The sequence below is a fragment of the Anas platyrhynchos genome, chromosome 5 (genome assembly GCF_047663525.1).
Source record: "Anas platyrhynchos isolate ZD024472 breed Pekin duck chromosome 5, IASCAAS_PekinDuck_T2T, whole genome shotgun sequence".
Lineage (NCBI taxonomy): Eukaryota > Metazoa > Chordata > Aves > Anseriformes > Anatidae > Anas > Anas platyrhynchos.
In genome coordinates, this window is record NC_092591.1 from 52,046,000 (window position 1) to 52,067,955 (window position 21,956).

General features: G+C 37.8%; 1 protein-coding gene across 1 annotated transcript in view; it reads left to right on the top strand.

Annotated features, from left to right (window-relative positions):
- Positions 1-21,956, top strand: part of TTC17 (tetratricopeptide repeat domain 17) — a 155,351-nt gene that overhangs the window by 6,771 nt on the left and 126,624 nt on the right. Inside the window, 15 exon segments of the mRNA XM_038179844.2 lie at positions 6,264-6,353; positions 7,741-7,910; positions 8,671-8,782; positions 9,591-9,722; positions 10,404-10,513; positions 10,833-10,977; positions 11,289-11,428; positions 11,693-11,853; positions 12,180-12,292; positions 13,816-13,956; positions 14,361-14,476; positions 15,594-15,768; positions 16,332-16,409; positions 18,564-18,788; positions 20,915-21,101. Of these exon segments, the coding sequence (XP_038035772.2) occupies positions 6,264-6,353; positions 7,741-7,910; positions 8,671-8,782; positions 9,591-9,722; positions 10,404-10,513; positions 10,833-10,977; positions 11,289-11,428; positions 11,693-11,853; positions 12,180-12,292; positions 13,816-13,956; positions 14,361-14,476; positions 15,594-15,768; positions 16,332-16,409; positions 18,564-18,788; positions 20,915-21,101 (2,095 nt within the window).

Here is a 21,956-nt window from a genome sequence, read left to right on the forward strand (position 1 = left end):
ATCTAAAAATAGTTGATTGTGGTATTCATTTGCCGTCTTTTTTAGATAATAATAATAATAATTCCTGGTGTATGTAACTGAACTGTGACGAAAAAATAAACTGGAAGATTTGGCAAAGGTCTAAGTACTCTGAGACTTTGATACCTGCAGGTAACACAGGAGGCTCTCTAAAACTTCAGGGTTTGATTCAGCTCTTGTGTCTTTTGTTACACAAATTCAGCGTCTTGCTGAATCAGGTTCTTGCTGTACTTCCGTGACGGTGAGTAACCTCGAACTGTGCTTTAGAAAGAAACTTTCACCTCTGGGCAAAGTTGAACAGAGAACAAAATTTAAAAGTGGTTTCCTGGCAGACTTTCTGCAGTCTAGCAGTAGGAGCCATTAGAGTTTCAAGGCAGGCTTTTCAGCATTATTTTTTTCCTGTTTACTATGCTTGAATCAAAGTCAGTTTCTTGCATTTCAAGCAGTTCATCTTGAATGGCACAGTTTCAGCACTTCAGAGAAGGAGTAAATGAACGTGGTGCTTTGCCATCAGCCAAGCACTTTGAGTTAAAAGTAAATAATTGGATCAAGCAACGGTTCTGGTGCAAGAGTCCCTTCTAACCGTGAGGCTCTTGCATGTGTTCTGCAGGTTGACTTCTGTTTTGTTTCCACCTGAAAGAGCTTTCTGGGGGGTTCCTTACATTTTGTGAAAGATTAGCTAAATCTAAATATGCGTTTATTTCTTTTTTTTTCCTCTTCTGAGTGCCCTGTTGAGATGGTAAGGCACATCAGATGTAGACTTTGAAGGGGTGAAGGATCTGTAGTGTTGGCAGGCCGTTGTCCCATGTTTCATAAAAGTGAAGCCACCGTTTCCAGTGCTGTTTGAATTTATGGTAACAACCTCAGCTCTGGTCTAAAACAAGGCAGCAAGCATCAGATGTTATGATTTTTAACTCTTGGCTGTGGGTGGATGTATCTGCAACTTTCTGTTTGATGAAAGTGTGACACGCTAAGCGAAAACAAGCTTTGCACGGTAAAAGGTTCAATCCTAAGATAAAAAGAAGGAGCTGAGAACACGGGTACTGGATGGCACCTGCTGCGGTGTTGAAATACAACATGACTGCTTCTGAGAGAATACCTGCTCTCTAGTAAAGCTTAATGGTTGAAGGCAGTTCTAGACTGGTTTCCAGAGTAAAGTGTTTGTTTGTTTGTTTATTTGCTTTCCCTACTAGTTAATTTCATTAAATTTGGCATTAAATGCAAACTCTGTGCCACACACATCTTTACCAGTGCTTTGAAGAGATACAAACTCGTCTTCATTCCAGCCATTCCCGGGCTGTGCCATCAGCGAGTCTGGAGAAGCTCAGTCAGACAGGGGTCACCTATGCCCTTTATTTTGCAACAGGAGGCTTTCGGTGCAGTTATTTGCAAACACCAGGACTGTCAAGAGGGAAGCTATGGCTGTAAGTTAGTGGATACATGCCCTGTGCACTGTGAGATCGTACACAATTGTAAAATCTACACCTATATGGATGTAACATGCTCTTCCTTCCAACTGTTCCAGTACCATTGCTGTTTTCTGTCAAATATTCAAATATTTTCTCTAGTGGATGCCACGAAGATTTAGTTCAACTGTGCAAAGACAAGAGACGTGATGAAAAGAAAAATAAGGTGGTGGTTTATGCAAAGCTTCCTGGTGGAGCCAGTCTCCCTCCTATTTTTTTTGTTCTAGATATTTTCTTGAAATTGGAGGCATTTCCACAGTGGGATCAGCCTGCTAGGAGACTACTAAGTAGAGGAATCAAGTGTTGGTAAGAGCACAAATAGGACATGAGCCTGAATGAAACCAGTATCTACCTGAAGTCTTTTAGAGTGTCTTTCTAGTGGGCAGAAAGAGATGTAATCCAGAGCAGTCCTCCAGGTGCCCACTAAATACATATTATTTGGACTATAGCATTTCAGACTAAAGAAATCTTTGACAGATGAGTGAAACCATGAGGGCTTTTCTGAATCTCCTGTTTGTGTTGCCATCCCTTCAATTTTTACTTTTTTTTTCTTTTTTTCAGCCCACAGAAAAGCTCTATCCTGTCTTATCTTTGTGTTCAGTATGCTGTTGTCCAATTTTGGGGGGTGTGAAAAAGAAAAGTGAAGAGGTGATGGGCAGGCCTGGCACAGTGAAGGTGGGGAACGCAGGTCTCAGGCCCTGCAGGAGTCCGAGCTGTGTGCTCGTTTTCAGCAGGTGCTGTTACCCACCTACCTTTAGCACTGCTGGTACTGTTACCTCTGCCCTGTGGATTATGCTGATATTAAAGCTTTGTGTGCTACCTGCTCGCTGTGGTAAATTCATCGTGAGGTAGAATTGGCGCCCTCGGCATCTGAGGCGGCGCGGCTGATCTGACAGCCGAGTAGGTCAGCACTGTTTTTTCCCAGCACTGTAAAAATAAAATGTGTTCAATCCGTGAAGAGGATGGTGAAGGAAGGTGGGTAACAAACCCAAAGTCCTGACAGTATTCCTGGCTGAATCTGAGAGGAGAAGGTTGCCTGTCGGGTGGCAGTAGCAGAGGCCTGTGGCTGCCAGGGGTTAGCCCTGAGGTAAGAGCTGCTTGCCTCAGGCTGGTTCGGGCTGGTGTGCTGATCTGGCTCAGTGCTAATGGTCCAATCTTCTTGAGATATTTCTCAGCTGGATTAAATGAGCTGCTTCTCAGAGGAGCTGTAAGATTACAGGTAGTAAGAAAAGGGAAGATGCCCCCACTTGGCAGCAGGGATCACCCCAAGCAGCTCAGGCTGATTCCTGCTGAGGGCCAGGTTGATGTTATTTGTCTCATTTGTAGGCATGATATCATAAGATCTCCCGTAGATTTCAATTAAGAATCTGTTTTCATTTGTGTCATATGGCATTACTCTGTAGGTCTGGATGCTTTTTATTTCCTTAGTTAAAATCATCCAGTGCCTTCGTACTGGAGATGTGCAAGCTGAAGAGAACAAGAAGCAATACATTGCATTCAGCTCACTTTTACGAACTACCAAAAATGCTTTGAATACTTCGGTTGCGTTGGATCAAGTTTCCTTTCCAAGCCTTGTATTTTTGACCAGTGTTGCTACTTATTTCTTTCCCATTCAAATTGTTGTTCAGAAGTTACTGGATCTAAGTGGATTTTTATATCTAGGACCTAATAGTGAAGTCTTGAGGTTTCATTGTCAGAAATGATGAAACCTAAATGCAACATTGGATTGATAGTATTCAGTTTATTTTAGAGCCTTTTGTTCAGGCTTTGCGTTGGTCTTGGAGACAATAACTGCTAAGATTATTAAATAATAATAACTTTCTACTAAATTGAAGGGGTTTGCTATTGTTAGAAAGTCTTCATCTTGTGACAGACTGAGGCCAGATCTGGAGTTGAAAACCCAAAGACTAACTAAGATCATGCATGCTGCTGAAGCTGCTAGATATGATATAATTTCCTGGTAGATTGACGTAACTTTATGAGTGAATTCAAGGGTGTTGCTGTTCGGCTGCTTTTGTCACTTTTATTTCTGCTGCCAGGTGATAGTTGATAGGAATTTGGAGCCACTCAGTTAAACAGAAGCTGTCTCTGAGTATGACTCTATTTCTGAATGAATGCTCATCTGAAATCATTCAACTTTCACAATAAGCTTTTTTAAACTTCCAGAATAAGGTTTTGGAAAAGATCATCTCATTACAACCCCACCTGCCAAGGGTGTGGTGGGGTTGTAATGGGGATGGGGCTTTGAGCAACCACGTCAGGTTGCTCAAAGCCCCATCAGGCCTGGCCTTGAGCACTTCCTGGGATGGGGCACCAACACCTTCTCTGGGCAGCCTGTGCCAGGGCCTCACCACCCTCTGAGTAAAGAATTTTTTCCTTATATCTTATCTAAATCTTAATATTTTTTAGTTTAAAGCCATTACTCCTTGTCCTATAACTACACTCCCTGACAAAGTTCATCTGCTTTCTCGTAAGTTCCCCTTTAGGTACTGGAGGGCTGCAATGAGGTCTCCTCGGAGCCTTCCCTTCTCCAGGCTGAACAACCCCAACTCCCTCAGCCTGTCTTAACAGTGATGCCTGCATAATATTCTGCAAAAAAATCACTCCCCAGATGCAGTTAGTCGGTGAAAGTGGTGCTCATAGTTGACTTTGCTCTCAGTGACAGTATGATATTGTGCAAACAGCCTTTAGGAGTCAGAGGAACGGTGCTGTTTTGGAGTGCGTGATTAAGGGCTTTAAATAGTAAAATTTACCTTTGTTTTCTTTGCAAATTCATACCTCATTCACTTGCACATACCGTGATAATTTCTCCAGCAAATGAGGTATGAACAAGTTCTGCATTCACTACATAACTCTGTTTTATGAGCAACGTGGTCAAAGTGAGGTGGGGCCCATCGGAGGAAATAGGGCATAGAACTGTAAGTAAAATGCTGTGGACTTTAATACTTCAATTAACAACATTGTTAGTTGTGTTTTTTTTTTGCTACTGCTTTTCTGTGCTTCTGGGGATCATTGTGGATCCTCTATTGCCCTTTGCTGGCAACAATTAAATCTATAATCTCCAAATTCATAGGGTAACTGCTATCAGTTAATTATTACTTTCTCTTGGTTTGGTGATATAATAATTAATTCACCAGGGAAGAAGATGAGTGTGCAGATAGCCACCACCCAAAAAGTCTGCATGCTGAGAGGAGCAGTTCAGCCTGTGATTTGAAAAGGAAAATTTAGCCAAATTTAGCAAAGAACAACCTTGTAGGTTGTTTGTTTGTTTTTTTTCTTTGGTTGGTTTTGAGGTGGAGGGAACACAGGAACAGAGAAATACTTGGTTTTGCCTAGGAGATTGAGTCCTTGCTTAGTAGGGAGGTTTTCAAGGAAGGTGGGCCTAAATGTCAGTAGTCCAGAAAATGTAGAGTTGAGCTTCTTCTTTGACTTAGAGCCAGAATAACCTGGCTCAAGGCTTGATCTGCTGAGAGTTAACATTAAAAATGAGCAGCAATTTACTGTTGTCCTACTGGAGCTGCAACTCCCTGCAATAAGAGAGAGGTCCAGGAATATGCCCAAGTTGTTTGGAAAGTTGGAAGAAAAATAAAAGCAGGAGCTTAGAGGCTCTGCTGCTATATGTGGTAGGCTTTTCCATTAAATTATAATGTCACCACGTTTGTGTAGATGAAATAAATGCAGCAAAGCAATCACACCTGGCACAGAATGCTCCCATTGCTTCAGTAAATTTAAAAAATAGAAACGGATTAAGGCAGAAAGCGGTGGGCAGCCCTTGTAGGGGAGGTGTCAATGCTAACTCACAAGTAGTATTTATGTCTTCGTGCAGCAGTTGGTTCCATTTTCTGTAAGTTTGAATGTAAACTGAGCAGATCCAGGGATATCTTGCTGTAGATCATCTACCACAACATCCTGAGGTACAATTCCATGAAATGGATGAACTCTTCGACATTAAAAAATAATGATAGAAAGAGGAGATCTTGCTGTTCTTCCCACCCTCCTTCCTCGTCCTGTCATCACATCCTCCTGGACGTTTCCTCCCTTCTGTTCTCGCTCTCACTGGATCTTCAATGAGCTTATTTTAATTTACTAGTTCAGGTAGAGCAACAAATAGCAGCTTACTGAAACCATTTAGGAACCAGTAAAAGTCAGCATATAACCACTCTTGTCTGTGACGTGCCTGTAATGTTGGAATTTATCGAGCTGCCAGTTCTTGTGTATAGCTATGGAAGCTGCGGCACGGTCTTCTGTAATAAAGTTTTCAATCTTTGCCTGCTTACCTCTTGATTTCGTTCATTTACTTCTTCATCCTGAAGGCAATAGATCTTCGGAAGGCTTAATACTGGGCTTGTGTGTTGAATTGGTTGTGTGGAAGAGTTGACTTGAAGGTGAAGTACTTTATACCTCTTGAGGAACCGGATGGAGGCATTTTAAAGCTGTAAGAGAGAACAGATTTTTGCAATAGCACTTCCAGTTTATCTAGTACCTTAGTACTTCAGCAATAAGTACTCCTAGCAATGTTTTGTAATTTTGCTTGCCTCTTACGCTTAGAATTTGTGCACCTGAATAAACCAAAGTAGATTTGAAATTAAAGCGTGGGGTAGATTCTCCAATTACAATGTTGTTGGATGTACAGATTAAAAATACAGGAATATTATGAATGGTGAGTGGCCATAAAATCTCTGAAATGACAGACTGTGGTTGAATGAGCATAACTTCCTATCTTATAAAATCACTCTAATTTAGAAAATGTCTTACCTGGACTGTTGAATTGTCTTGCAGGTGGATTCACCGATGAACTTGAGGAACCCGCATGATTTGGTAATACTAATGAGACAAGAAACAACAGTTAACTACCTCAAAGAACTGGAGGTAAAACAAAACTTTAAGTACTTACAAATTGCCTGAGGTACAGCATTTATTTCATAGGAGTTTTAGTGATAGGCCTAGACAGGGAACAAACGTTATTGCTGGCATAGTTGTGCTTAACCAAAAGGATAAAGAATTATTCAGAATTCAGGATTTTTGGGCCACCCTGAGCAAATTGTCCAGGACCGTGTCCAGGTGGCTTTTGAAGATCTTCAAGGAGGGAGACTCCATGACCCCTCTGGGCAACCTATACCAGTGCGAGTTTAAATATGATAAGGATGGGCGCACAAATAGCTCTCAGCCTTTCTTTTGGCCACACATTCACTCCTCTTTCTCTTGTGCCAGATTTCATTTTGTCAGATTAGTGTAACTAGCTAACTGAGAAGTTAACACCAGAGGTAACTTCAGGCAAATAAGAGAGGAGTACTGGAAGAAAAAAGCAGGACTGCCCCATATGTGATTATATTTCACTGATCTTTCTCATTGAGGTGTACTTATTTTTGTGGTAGTGGGCATTTTAGCTACTGTGAAAGAATAATTATAAGCTCTTTGGGACATGGTTTGTGGTTTGTAAATGACTAATATACAATTTGTGGCATACCAATGACTTTCAGAAGAAATAAATTATTTTAAGATCTCGCACAAGATGCTATTACTGCATATATCTCGAGTGTTGCATAATAGTGTGTTATCAAATACACGTGGCTTTAAAAATGCAAATATTCTCTTTTCACACATACAAATCCTTCTGATATTTAATGCGTTTTCAGTTTGCAGATCTAGGTGAGAATTAAATATAGCATCATGTCCTAGGATAGATTATTAGTCCATTGACTGCTCATAATAATGTTCTTTCTGGGGTGGAGTGTAGCCCCAAAGGCATGTCATAAGCTTACATAACAAAAATTGTTCTCCGTCTCAATTCTTGTTGGCCTGCTGCCTCAGTTAGAATTTACATGCTGAATGGTTAACAGTTCATTTTGTTTGCAGCCTCTGATACTAATTTTGTGATGTCCTAAAGTGGAGAAAAAGGGTTTAAATATGAAAAGTTGGTTTATTGTTAACTACTATTTCTCCTTTTTCTGAATGGCCACCAATGAAATTGGGATTTTATAAGCCTTCTTTTTAGCTACAGCAAGAGAAATAAAGGCCTGTTCATGTTGTACTATCTTTGTTGAAAGTATTCATCTTCCATCTAAAACAAAAAATGTCCTACAGATATTATAAAATACCAGGAAAGACTCCCAGAACGTTAAGAGAAAAAATCACATTTTCTTCAAATTGACATTGTTTTAAGGAAATAACTGGATTGTTCAACTGCTAGTTACTTTGCTTTCATCAGTATACGTTTTTCTGTTTCCTTTTTTTTTTTTTTCTCCTATTCCTACAGAAACGATTAGTTGCTCAAAAGATTCATATAGAGGAAAATGAGGACAGAGACACAGGGCTGGAACAACGGCACAATAAAGAGGACCCAGACTGCATTAAAGCAAAGGTGCCCTTGGGGGACCTAGATCTATATGACGGGACGTACATCACCTTAGAGAGCAAAGATATCCGGTAATAAGATGCTTTATATTTTAAGATCTTTACCTGAATGGAAAAAAAAATCTCTTACTGCAATTAAAAAGAAAAACACTGTCATGTGACTATTCTTTTAGATGAGTCGTTTTACTTTATGTTAACATGAACTAACATTGAAAAAACATCTGTCCCTAATTACAAAGGGGTACCATTCAGAACTACAGTCTCCTCCCAGAACTCAGCCATGTTACTTGTTGAGACTACCCTAAGACTTCTCATTTCTTCCACCAGACTCCCTGTTAGTACTGCCAATGTAACTCTGTAGTGATAGGAGCACACGTGAATTAAACTGAAGCCTTTCATGCAGAAGGGGATCAAATTTCCTTGAGTGCTTTGGTTTTTTTTTGAGCTAGGTATACTTCTTGGGGATTTTTTGTTTTGTTTTGTTTCGGGGGGCGGTCCAGCTGAGCCTTCTAGTCTGCATGTGTTGTTATTTGATGAGCATATAAATCATTAATCATCCTAGTGATACAGTAGGTTGATGGTGATGCATTTTGGAGGCTATCCAAATATTGATATCTTTTTAAAAGCAGATAGCAATTCATGTACTTTATAGTGGGTGACATCTTTAGACAACTGAAATCTGTGGAGACATCAGAAATGGTGTTGTGTACTCAAACACAGAGGCTTTGTAACAGTCAAATCAGAATATTGCGTCTGTCGACTACAATATTGTATTTTCTGGACTATAATAGTATATTAATCTGGAGTCCACTATGTTGTGTTCTGTTCTCAGCCCTGAAGACTATATAGACACAAAGTCTCCAGTGCCTCCAGACCTGCAGCAGCCAGACTGTACAAAAGTTCTAGATCTTCCATACAGCATTCATGCTTTTCAGCACTTACGGGTAAGTGAGCAAATGGAAGTATGCTATTTTATTTTTTTCCCTATCAGCAAGAGGAACAGAAAACTCCTACTGGCAGTTCTCAGTCAAGGTTGAAAGATAATGTAATTTTTTTGAGACTGTCTCAGACTTTGAACCACAATTTTACCCTGCTTGAAGGACCTGCTTGTAAAGTTCATCTCTTTAGAATGGTTACAGAAGCATGGTGCAGAAATTGCTGCTGTTAACAATATTATATGAATACATTTTCAAATGCAGACCCAGCTTTCTTGATATTTATTTTATTACAAGTCTTGAAAACAGTTTTTCATCTACAAGGAAGGATTTTCTTATGAAGAAAACGGAAACAGAAGTTTTCTAGTTCTGTTCCTGGGTTTGTATGTAATTTGGAAACAAGTACCTTTTTTGTTCAGAGAAGAAGAAAGGGGAGAGAAGCGAGTAATTCCATAGCGTGTAACGTGACAAGTGAGAGTTAAGTGCCTCAGTGGTCATTAGTGAAATCAGTAGTTACCAAATGTGCGAAGTTACCAGGAGTTGGTACGTAGCCTGTAGCATTCCTCAAGCAGAGGGTGCTTTTAGAAGAAATGATGCTAATGACCGCTCAAGTGTTTGCCTCTCCATAATAATAATATGTATTATTCATATGTCAAAAATGTAATATCCTGTCAAGTTTTGAAGATCTTGATATGACAGGATGATAGGAATGCAAAATAATCAAACTGTAAATTTTCCTGGAAGTCATGTTCTTGTTCTCTCACGTTCTCCAGTTTTTGAAGTGTCAGCAAATATCTATCTTCAACTTTTATTTTAGGGAGTCCAAGAAAGAGTCAATCTTTCTGCGCCCCTGTTACCTAAAGAAGATCCCATCTTCACATACTTGTCGCGGAGGCTGGGAAGAAGTATAGAAGAAATAGGACATCGTATTTATGATGGACTAATGAAGGTATGAAACTGTAAACTTACTGTACACTCAAAAAGAGTGCTAAAAAGGTCTCAGAATATCAGATATGCCTAGTACATGCAGTCAGATCCAGTACTAGTTTTGTGCATATATTTCAGTTTTACATTTCAGTTACAAACGACAGAGTAAAAACATTTTCTGCTAGGTAAGCAGAAGCAGGTGAAAGCTTCAGCAAAGCCATTAAGTAGATACTTACTGTCATCTTTAATGACTCATCTATTTTTGTGGTCTATCAAGCCAAGTATGTTACTCTGTCAAAGTAATAAGAGCTTTTAAACAAAAATGCGGGTACTTAAAGAAAAAATGGTATTACTGCAATGTCTTAAGTGTAGTATTGAAATATCTGAAATTTTTAAATGTCTTCCTGTAAAATACAGGAATTCTTTCAACTCAAGCTGTCTGTCCCTTCATATTTCACCTCGCTTAGCATTTTTACCTGTATGAAAGGCAGAAGTTCTGTTTCTTTCATACGCTTACATGCTGATTCATTCCTCCTGAAGATTCACAACTGTTGCCAAATGACAGCTTCCCAGAGGAAAAGGATATCTAAAGGATAGAGTTATCAGTGCTCAGTTTTCTATCCCATAGTAATTAAAGCCCTGAATAAACTTTTAGTTCATGTCTTAGTTGATTGTATAGTCCGTGCATTTCTCTTTACTGCAGAACTCTTCTTCCTGGGTACTTTATAATATGGCTTCTTTTTACTGGCGAATAAAAAACGAACCATACCAAGTAGTTGAATGCGCCATGCGTGCCCTTCATTTTTCTTCAAGGTGAGAATTGCTGACAGATTTCTTTTCAGATTGTTTTTCTAGTTATCCTAATTACTAAACAAGTTTTAATTTTTAGGACTGTTTCCTAGGAAATAAAAAAAAAAAAGTAACAAGAATTTAACTTATTTTTTATATGCTAAATGAGGCATATATGTAATTTAGACACCTGATTCTTCTTTCAAATTGCATATTTAATATGTGACTGAAGAATGAGTGTGTTCTTCTGCATGATTCTTACACAGCCTAACCTTCTTTTAATCTTTCCTTCTTTTTCTTCTTTCCTTTTTTTTGGTTTTGTTTTTTGTTTGCTTGTTTCTAGGCAAAATAAAGATATTGCACTGGTAAATTTGGCAAATATTCTGCACCGAGCTCACTTCTCTGCAGATGCAGCTATTGTGGTCCATGCAGCTCTGGATTACAGTGACTTCTTTACCAGCTACTACACTTTGGGAAATATATACGCAGTAAATATTATCTTTATTTTTCAAGAGTCATAGAAAATCAAATAATACTTAATCTTTCTGGCTTGACTTTAGTCTTCTACAGTGTATCTTGTGTTCCACATGCATTACAGACTTAATGTTTAAGGTTCCATCAAAATATTTCCATCCTACAGCCTCCCTTTAACAAATACAGTGGCTTGGGTTTCTGAAAAGACAGGCTGCTTGTTAGCACAGGTTAAAATCTGAGTCAATGACTTCTTTAAAAGTAATTTTTATAAAGATAAAATATTACAGAGCAATGGCTAATTCTTTTTCTCTTCATCATTCTTTAGATGCTTGGGGAGTACAACCACTCAGTCCTGTGTTATGATCATGCTCTACAGGCCAAGCCAGGTTTTGAGCAAGCTGTGAAAAGGAAGCATGCTGTCCTATGTCAGCAAAAACTTGAGCAAAAACTGGAAGCTCAACATAGGTAACAAAGGAAGCATCCTAATGGAAGTTCATGCAATCTCAATTTATTGCTCTGCTGCAGCGTTTCTTTACATTTCAAATAGAATAACAGTGTTTTTTCATTTATACATTTCTTTGTCTATTTGCTGAAGTTAATAAAGTATTAAAGTATTCATAAAAATACTTCAAGCAATCCAGAACAAAACTGAAAATGTACAACATTATAGGAAAAAATATATTTTGAAAAGCATTAAAAGTAATTTTTTTCTACTGTTAAATCTTCAAGATCACTTCAGCGAACCTTGAATGAATTGAAGGAATACCAGAAGCAGCATGACCATTACCTTAGGCAACAAGATGTTTTAGACAAGTACAAGCTCATCCAGGAGGAGCAAATCCTGAGGAACATCATTCATGAGACACAGATGGCTAAAGAAGCTCAATTAGGTACAACTTTTTAGAGTTAATCTCTATTATAACAATGAAGAATTGCATGCATTCAGATTAATGTCAGGGCATAATTTATTTGTATATTTTGATGGCCTTTAGTGGCTGTTCTGTTTCACCTGTTAAACCAGTGATTATGACCTATTCTTGAGCAGGTGTTTTTTGAGTACTTTAAAAGATTAAATTTTTGAGCTGGTTTTAAAAGGTTTTTAAATGGTAGAGGTTGAAGGTGGGTTTTTCTGTTTTGTTCTTTTTGATTGTATACTCTTCTCCTCTTCTTGAAAACTTCATTTAAATTGTAGAGCAACACGTTTTGTGCTCCGCAGGGAACCATCAGATTTGTAGACTGGGCAACCAGCAGCATAGCTTGCACTGCCAGTGGGACCAGCCTGTTCGCTATCACCGTGGAGACATTTTTGAAAATGTGGAATATGTTCAGGTTTGTGCATGAATTGATAAACACTGTTCTAAACTGTAGTTGTTATTTTGTTCTGTTTTTTCTTTTGAGAGGTTTAACAAAGGGAGGTACCTTTGGGGTGTCATAATGAGAAATAGCTTAGTCCCCTTTAAGAGTTTAAAGTATTAAATGTTGGTTTCTTTTTTGCTAGTAATACAAGCTGAGATCAATGGTGGATTATAGAAATGTAGAGTTTTATTAAATAAGGCTTTGGTTTACTTAGAAAGAGAACTATTAGAGTTATTTAAATTTAAACGCGTTATTTTTTCCCAAGTCTTAGTTCTGTATGAGGTACTAGCCGTTTCTATAGTCCTTTTTGCTTTTTTCAGCCTGCATAGAACAGACAGCCATTTATTTATAGGAAATACAAAAATTCCAAACTTGAGGAATTACAGCTTTCTGTCACTTAAATTCTACTACATTTCAGGGATGCTAGTAGGAGGATAAGTTAAATTTTCCAATTAATTATCCCATCAAAGAGGACAGGAAAAGTATTAGTTAATGAAGAGGCAAAGATTTCTAAGTTTTCTTTTCAAGTGCACGAGTGGTATGTGGAACGAGAATTACTCTGTATTGGAATGTACTTTCCATCAGAATAGTTCAAAAATGCATTTAATATTGTATTAATCATTTGTCTCTACAGCCTCAGTGAATTGAAATTTCTTTTGTTTATTATGCTATCAATATGACTCCAACTATGTAACTGTTGCATGTCCCTTTGAAATTATAATTTTTTCCTGCCAGAAGGAGCACAAAACTGCAGTACAGAATTAACAGATAGAAGAGTAGAGCTCATTTGTGGTGAATCTAGTGAGTGCTTTTTGCAGCACTAAAATAATGTGTTGGCCTGCTTTCATGAGCATTTGCTAATTGTGTATCTTGAACTAGACAGTGCACCAAGGAAATTTGATAGAGGAATAATGAGAAATGCTGGAAGCAGAGTGTGTGCTAACACTGAAAACCCAGAACAAAAGCTAGCCAAGCAGCCCTGCTGATGTGTTAGAACTACAGATAAAGTTTATGCTTTAATGTGTTCTGTAATGTGGAATGTGTTCTGGAGCAGCTTCTTAACTAATTTAAGAAAACAGAAATAATTATTTTTAATTATGATATGTTTTCTTCTTGGATGTTCTTCCTATTCAGGTTATTAAGGTAGTTTTGCAAGCCATGAATCTTGGTAGCTCTGACCTGAACTAGAGATATGTGGTCTGGTCTATATATGTACATATAGCTTGTGGTCTATTAGAAATGTTGGCTTGATACCTCTTAGCATTATTTCATGATTTGTAGTTGTATTTTCATTACTGACTTATAACATGTATATTGCTTTTTCCATGGTGTGAGTGGATCAAGAAACTTGAATTTCCATTTTTTTTCCTGCTACTCAATTTCAGATTATCAGTAAGATTAATTACATAAAGCAGTGGGGAAAAAATGTGTAGAAATCCAGCCAATAATATAACATCTCTTTTCCTTATGAAATACTGCATTTTTTCTGTTTCTAGTTTGGTGAGGACTCTTCAACTTCTAGTATGACGTCTCTGAATTTCGATCTTGATACAAACCAGAGTGATCACAGCCAGTCCTTGCGGTCTTCCCCTGTTGCTCGTTCCATTGTTTCAGTGTGGAGTGTAGAATCCAGTAGAGTAAGTGAACGGGATAAGTTTTGCTGCTTCAAAGAGGAGTTTTGAAAGTGTGCACGTCATCTTGTCCTTGTTTGTGTGAAAATGTGTAGCATTTCTTTATTTTGTTATGCTTATCTCTATGGTTTCTGCATACCAGTTCCCAGTAATTTATAACTCTACTACAGTACAGAGGGGGTGGTTGTTATTCACTGCCTTTGCAAAAATCTAGTGCAAGTAAAGCAATACAGCTGAGTAAAAATAGAAACTGAGATGCTGTTCCAGAAAAGATTAAAAAATATATATATATAGTTCTGAAGATCTCTACTCTTTTCTTCCTCCAGATTATTCCTTATTTCTTATTAGATTGTTAACTGGAATGTTAAAAATGTTGATCAAATAATCAAAACAATGCCTTTGCCCCTTAGGACAAACAGCATATTCTTTGGCCTCAGCGATCAGAGTGCATGAAATCTTTCCCCAAAATTCCTGATCCAGAAGAGCTGCCATCTTATTTCCTTCCCCCAGAAAACAGGGGATTCAGGCAAGTGTTGATTTTAAAAACTCATGTTTATAAATTTTGATACAAAGTTTTAATGGCCTTTTGCTCTCTGGAGAGGATGGATACAATTAGTGACCAATGATACAGATGTATTCATGTCTCTTCCTTTGGCTGTCCCAGGGAATGAGTGATTTTCCTTTACTGTTTGTTTTTTTGTTTTTTTGTTTTTCTGTAACTGTAACAGACCAAATTCCATTCTTGACTTTATTTGGTGCAAGATGAATGCATGAAATATCTACAGTATTACTAAAAGAATGAAGGTTTAAGTGCACGTATGAACATATTCTAGAGCATATTTTAAGAGAAAGAGAGATAAGGTCTGTTCTCTCTGTCTAATAAGCATAATTAACTGTTTTAGGTTGCAGACATCCTCTTAGCTTTAGTTGTGTTAATGGCAAACTGTGTAGACCAGAAAGCCTTGGATTATTCCTTTGGGACAGAGGTAGAAAACCAGCGTAGCTGTGGAATAGCCAACAGTATTTATTATTAAATAGGGTAAAACAAATGTGTCTACACTGCTGTAACTATCTTGTGTGGGTCAAGGTAATTTTATAATATTCTATTCACTTAAAATTACAATGGGGATACTTGAGATGCTTTTTTTTCTCCTAGTCAGTATGATTCTAGTATTGAGCATTTGTTAAAGCAGAGGTTCCCATCCACAAATGTCCTGAAGCTTCCTTTGAAAAAACGGTGTTGCCTTAAGTAGTATGTTCTTTTGAAATAATCTGGCTACTTCTTGGTGATGATTTTAAATTAAAACTTCAGTTTAAAATAATTTTGCATTTTCTTTTTCACTTATCTATTTAATCCTAAACTTCATACAGCCCTTGGTATCATAATATTAGGACCTTCTGTTTCTTAATCTCTACTGAATTGTTCATTGTTTTACAGGTATTATAAGCCTAAAAGTTGGAAATAAAAACCTTATCCATTAATGCTTGTGAAGGGAGGATGGTCCTTGAACTCTTATCATTTCTAGCTCATTTCCAGTCCACAGTGTGAGACTTGTCATTTGATACATAGCTGATTCTTACATTTACGTATCAGTGACATGCAGCATGTGCTATTGATTTGTCTTGGATCTCTTTATTCCTAGAGTCCAGTCAATCCTAAATACCGCAAGAGAATCTGTTGGGCATGGAGAAACCCAGGCACCAGACTGTTCTCCCATTACTGATGCTCGTAACAATGAATCTCTGTTCCTACTGGTCAAAGAACTAGACAGTAATCTAGATTTGAAATTTAAGATGCCAGATGATCATGCAAGACAAGTAAGAGATGCATTCTCATTGGTTCTCTTCTGTTTTAAATTTCATCTTTTTTGCCTTAAAATTCTTATTCAGGACATCAAAGGTTCTGATATTTAAAAGATGACTTGATACCACATATTCAAAAAAGGAAAGCAAGTGCTTCCTAATACTGCTGGAGAAAGGGAGAGTTTGTCACTCAGCATAAGACTATTGTCTGACCTCTCTTAAATGCTTAAATACTGCACATAGAATAAGAAAAATAATTTACTACTTAAAATTATTATTTTATTTTAAAATTTCTAACAGTCACTTGAAATGATTCATCTTCTTGAGATTACCAATAATGGCTGTATTCTACCAAGTTGGTAACTTTAGGCTGAGATTAGTCCTTCGTATTGCTTTCTGTAGATTGACTGTTTAAATGATATAAATAATGTGAACATGTAATGATTAATTTAGTTAAAAAAGATGATAAAATGTCTAAATTTTTAACTAAAGTTCAAATCCTTTGAAATTTTACAATATATAGCTACATCGTTCATTCAAGTCTTTTAAAAAATAAAGAAAAAAATCTCTTTGTCTAGATCTTGCATTCTCGTATCAACAATCAAACTATTACACAGGAAAATATGGGAGCATTTCTTAATCATGCCATGAAAAAGGTACGTCAAACTGTAACATGTGATAACTGGAGAATTCTTACTTGAGGCTTGTTTCTATACTTTCAATAAAGTCAGTCAGAGCTGTGCCTGTGAGTGAGATGAAACTAATTTGAAAGTCCGGGCTTATAAGAGAAGCACAGACATAAAGAGAAAAGCCATTTCCTTTGGCTGGGTGTAGTTATTTGTTCTTGTTGTGACTGCAGGACACTGAGCAGCAATGTATTAGCTAATCCTGGCAGACGTTAATTTAAAAGAACAAAGTAACTTGGTAGCGTTTGATCTTTTACCCCTTCTTGCATGTCTGCCTCTTGCTCTTAACTTCTCCTCCCCACTAACCTGCCCCCATTCTCCCCACCCCCAAAAAGACAACCAACCCACTGTCAGTCTCCTGTCAGGATAATTAGCACTCCGGGGCAAAGCGTGTACATCTGTGTAACGCCACCTCCATCTTGCGTGGGGCCTTTGAGAGTCATCATAAGTCAAATGACAGGAAGCATTGAGATAGAGGTTGGCTCTTTTTGACACCTCAAGCTGATTATTTCTCAAATTAACTCTCTCATATGCATTGTGTCAAGGCAGTGCATGTATGTATTGGTTTTAGTCTAAAATCAGTACAATTTATGATGTGCATCTGTCTTACACGGAAGAAGAAAAATTAACAGCAGTAGATTCCTGTTACACTGTTCAGAATAAACCTATATATGTCTAACATCTTACTGTTGCAGTGCGTACATATTTTGTTTTTTTACTGTTGCATTCTGTTGCCTTCATATTAAAAGTCTAAACTTCATCAGTTACATGCTGATGCATGAACAGTGATTTATGTCATGCCTGCTCTGCTAGCAATCAGCTTTCTAGGGCACAAGTGCCACAGCTGGTATCTTTATATTGGGAAAGACAACGTGTTGATAACTTGCTCAGGATTTAGTTAGAGGACATTAAGACCTGAGTATGGAGAGTGGTTCAGTGGGGAGGTCAGCACTAATAACATGCGAGTGATGTGTGTGTGGCACTGCAAAACAAGGGTGATAAATAATCTCACATTTATAGGTTATTATGTAAGATACTCCTGACAAAAAGTTGATATATCCTAGTGATATCTTCCTGTACCTCTTGAACCACAGGAAAAGCCCTTCTGTGTGAGGTTGCCTTCAAAATTTTGAAGAAAATCTTTGCATCAGTTAACTTTTTCAATACATTATTTCTGTAATGCCAGCTGTATTGTTAATACAACAGTACTGTAAGCATCCCTATCTGTTTTGCTTCTTTAGTCCTGGCTGCGTGTTTCCTGTTCACGTGTGGATTTGAGCTTCCAACATGTAGGTTGGAACAGACATTAATTTTAGTTGATGCTTTTATACTTTAAGCTCTTCGTATAATTGGGTAGCGCTGAAAATATTAAAAAACTAGAACATAAATGTTGCTAAAGCGTTTCCATCTGCTCCATCTGAAAGAGGATGTTTTACTTAGCTCTGCCCACTTGACAGGATTTTAAAATGTTGCTATTTTTTCTCTAGGATGAGTGTTTGTTTTTTCTGTTCTAGGTGAAAGAGGAGGAAGGAACATTTAAGGTGTATTTGACACTTCCTCCGTTATTCCACATGCCCTCACTTGTTGCTTGCTGTTTTATAATCTTTAAACAGCATCTCCTGCATCATCTTGTCACCTTGTCATCTACTCATAAAACATAAATAGATAACTAAGAAAAAGCAATTCTGAAACCTTAAATTGACAGTCTTGAAGTTGGGTATAGGACGAGGAAGGACATTTAACTAGTGGTTGGAAACTGCCTGACCTTCAAATTGGTAACATTTTTGCATAGAACTGTGTTGGTGTAATTTTAAGGCTCTGAAGTGAGCTAACCATTATCAGTTGCATATTTTAAAGGATTTTGTGGTCATGTCATAAGGCAGTCATATGAGTAAAGTGTGTGAGCAACAGCTCCTACTAAATTACAGTGCAGATCAGTTTGTTCAATCTGTTGTGCACTGATAAAACTCAGTGTGTGAGCAGAGTGAAGTGTGATATGTATCTATCTAGTAAAATAGTATGCAAGGGTGAGTTTTGTTTGTTTTTCACCAAACTGAGCACTTCTGTCTCACTGAGGCACCTTTCTTGTGGGTATTTTCATCCTATTCCCTGACTCTCCTATAGCCTGAAGATTCTCTGTGGCTTGTGCTTAATGAAGCTGGATTGTACTGGCGTGCAGTTGGAAATAGCACCTTTGCCATCACCTGTTTGCAAAAAGCATTTAATTTGGCTCCACATGAATATCAGGATATCCCTCTGGTCAATCTTGCTAACCTCTTGATTCATTATGGTCTTCATTTGGATGCCAGCAGGCTCTTGCTGCAGGCTTTGGCCATCAATGCCTCCGAGGTAAGATTTTTTTGTGTGTGTTGGTTCAGTAGTGGATGTCCTTTCCTTTACCCAATTAGGAATGTTATGGATTTGTGCTTTCTTACCTGAAGCATGCAGCTCAGCTTCCAACGTGTGGTTTGGATCAGATGTTGGTTTTCATTCGCACTCTTGATCTAACTTGGTGATGCTGGTTGCTGAGAATGTAGGCACCTGGAACAGAAATGTTTCTGGAATAGATGACAGACTTTCGCTTCCCAAAGCCTGTGTCACCAGTGGCTTCAGGGAATCCAGTCCTGATATTTTGGCAACATTGTCATTTAATCGTAATGCTGTTGTCATTCTGTCTTGATTTTTAAACCCTTTAAGTAGCAGACATGTTAGTAAGGTCTTTGACAGTGTGGACATCTTTCTGTGGCACTTGGTTTTTGGGTTTGCTTTTTTTTTTACAAACTGTTTTATTTGTCCCTAGATTTAATGTACGTACCTGGATGTAAATGTGTGTCCTAGTTATTTTGACTTAATTTCCAACCATAGGTTTAAAACAGTTATTGCATTTCTGAATGGTAAGATTATAAACATTTTGTAGATTGTCACCTATCTAAGGGAAAAAGTCACTGTATAAGCTGTTTAAACTACTGAACTGGCCAGAACGATTGTGAAAAGGAAAGGAGAGGGAAAAATGTTAAAATGAGATGGGACCTGAGTTTAGATTGGGGTTTAGATATGCATGTCGTAGTACCTGTTCTCTGGCAAGTAGTTTTGGTCTTAAATTTGCAATGCTTCAGTAAGAAGCTGAAATAACTTTTTCCTGTGCTTGCACCTCTGTAGTTAGATAAGACAGAGGGCTTACACCTGCCAGGCTACCAGTCACCTAGCACTTAAAGCAAGAAGCAGAATAAGCTTTTTTAATATAACATTCAGCAACAATTTTGCACTTCTTGGAAAAGAATCTGGCCAATGTGGGTCGCAGGTAAGAGTGCAAAAACAAATTATACAAAGAACTACACTTAAGTGACGTGCCTTAAGAAGAACAATTGAAAATACAGCCACGAAGGTTAACCTAGGACCACACTGCATGGATTAGGACTTTTCTTCAACAGTATTGGTGAGTCCTGCCTCGTTACAACAATGCCTGCTCCTATTTTTTCAGGCATTTACAGTCCTGAAGTGATTATTGTCTCAAAAAAAAATTTGGCAGGAAAAATTGTGCTTAAATGAAACTTTTCTGGAGTACAATGAAAAGTAAATATAAATCAAAATGAATGACAGCTACAGGGAGTTAAGCATGTGCTTTGAGAGCAAAAGTTTAAACTTTTGAATGCAGTTGCTCAACTTTTTCTGAATGATGCTTAATAATACAAGGAGAGTTTGAAAAATCTGATGCTGTTCGTCAATCTCCAAATTTTCAGATAATGAATGTAAAACTACCTCAAAAAGGGAAAAAATGGCTGCCATGTCATGATATTATAGTAATTATTCTAGTATTCTATTAATTGTAGCAAATTTCTTTGTGTAGGTAAAGGACTGTTTTCAGTCAAAGAAAAAGTAATGCTTTAATATGTGCCTGTATTTGCTGATTCAGTTCTAGCCAGTAAAAAAGGTGTTCATGATCTGTGCTTTATAAATATATATTATGTGGAGACTGGCCAAAAGCAATGGACAAAAACATGAGGTTTTAAAAAACTGAAAATAAACATACATCCCTAAGCTAGTATGAAATGGGTGTTTTCAGTAACCTCTGTCTGCTCGAGTAAATGCTGAACATTGTTGACAAATCATATAAAAATATTACTACCATTCTAGATAAATTTTTGTGCTGACTTTTAATCATTCAAAAATATCCTCAGATGTTTCAGTTCAGTTCTTTATTACTCTGCACAGTAAACATTGTTCGTGAAGGTTCATCCCAGTGTGTATTTAACAGCTTTTTTGTGGAAAATTGGAATCCTGAATACAGCCTTATGTCAGAACAGCTTTGTTTAGCACTAGTGCATCAAGCTGTTAGCTCGCCTTTCAAGGAATAGGCAATCCCTATTGAAAAAGTTTACCAAGTTTGGGAGGGTGTGGATTGATAGGGGTTTTTCCTATTCTATTTTAAATGCCGAACATACTTACACTGCGGTATATTGCTTTTCTCTTTGTAGCCTCTGACTTTTTTGAGCCTAGGAAATGCCTATCTGGCTCTGAACAACATCAGTGGAGCCCTGCAGGCCTTCAGACATGCACTGGATTTGACTACCAAGTGTCTGGAGTGTGAAAGCAGCCTGAAGATGATCCGCTGTTTGCAGTTTTACCCTTTTCTCTACAACATCACCTCTTCTGCATGCAGCGGTAAGCAACTGCTGAAAGATGGACCACAAGTGAAATAGTGTCCTTTTGCCTTGAGCGTTGCACCTGAAATTCTTGATCACTGTGCTGTTTATCCAAGGATCCTCACTTCTCTTTGTAGTGTATTTTCTCCATAAGGACCAGGGTTGAGGCACTACTTTTAATGGAGAAGTTATGGTCCATTAAGAAGTGCTTGAGGATGACTTCTTAAATATCTAGAGAGCTACCACTGAGTGCAAATTACCTCCTGAGCATGTCAGTAATACCTTAACAGCCTGATTGATCTCTCTTGCTGGTAAATGAGGAATGCTGGACTGAGTATTTATGGAAGTGCACAGCTGCTACTGCTAGGCTACTCAATGGCCCCTTTGCACATCCCTTCAAATTTTGCAGCTGGATGGATTTGTTTTCTTAAAGCTGAAGAAATTGGTAAAGAGCAGCTCTGGTTTTAATTCTTACCATTTCAGTGTGTTTAGTACTTTGTATGTCATTTTCTAGTGTTCAGTCTATATGGAATAGGCTATAATGTCAATGTTATTTTGTTTTTATAGGGCCTGTGGTCACTGCTCTTCACCCCCCAAAAATGTGCCAAGAATGGCAACATTGAACCTAATCTCTCCCAGCTAAAATGTTGGAAAATATTTGAGATGCAGCGCTTTGTTGTTAGTGGCTGCTTGAATTAGCCCCTTACAAACACTTACAGCGTTTGGTATCCCAGATTTCTCCCAAATTGTCACTAAGGTGTCTTTATCTAATCTTTCTTTTGTTTTTAAATGAAAACCTCACTTGACAATAATGCTTTTGATTTTTAGTATTGCAAGGACTCTCTCTGATATTTTTTTTATGATTTTATTTTCT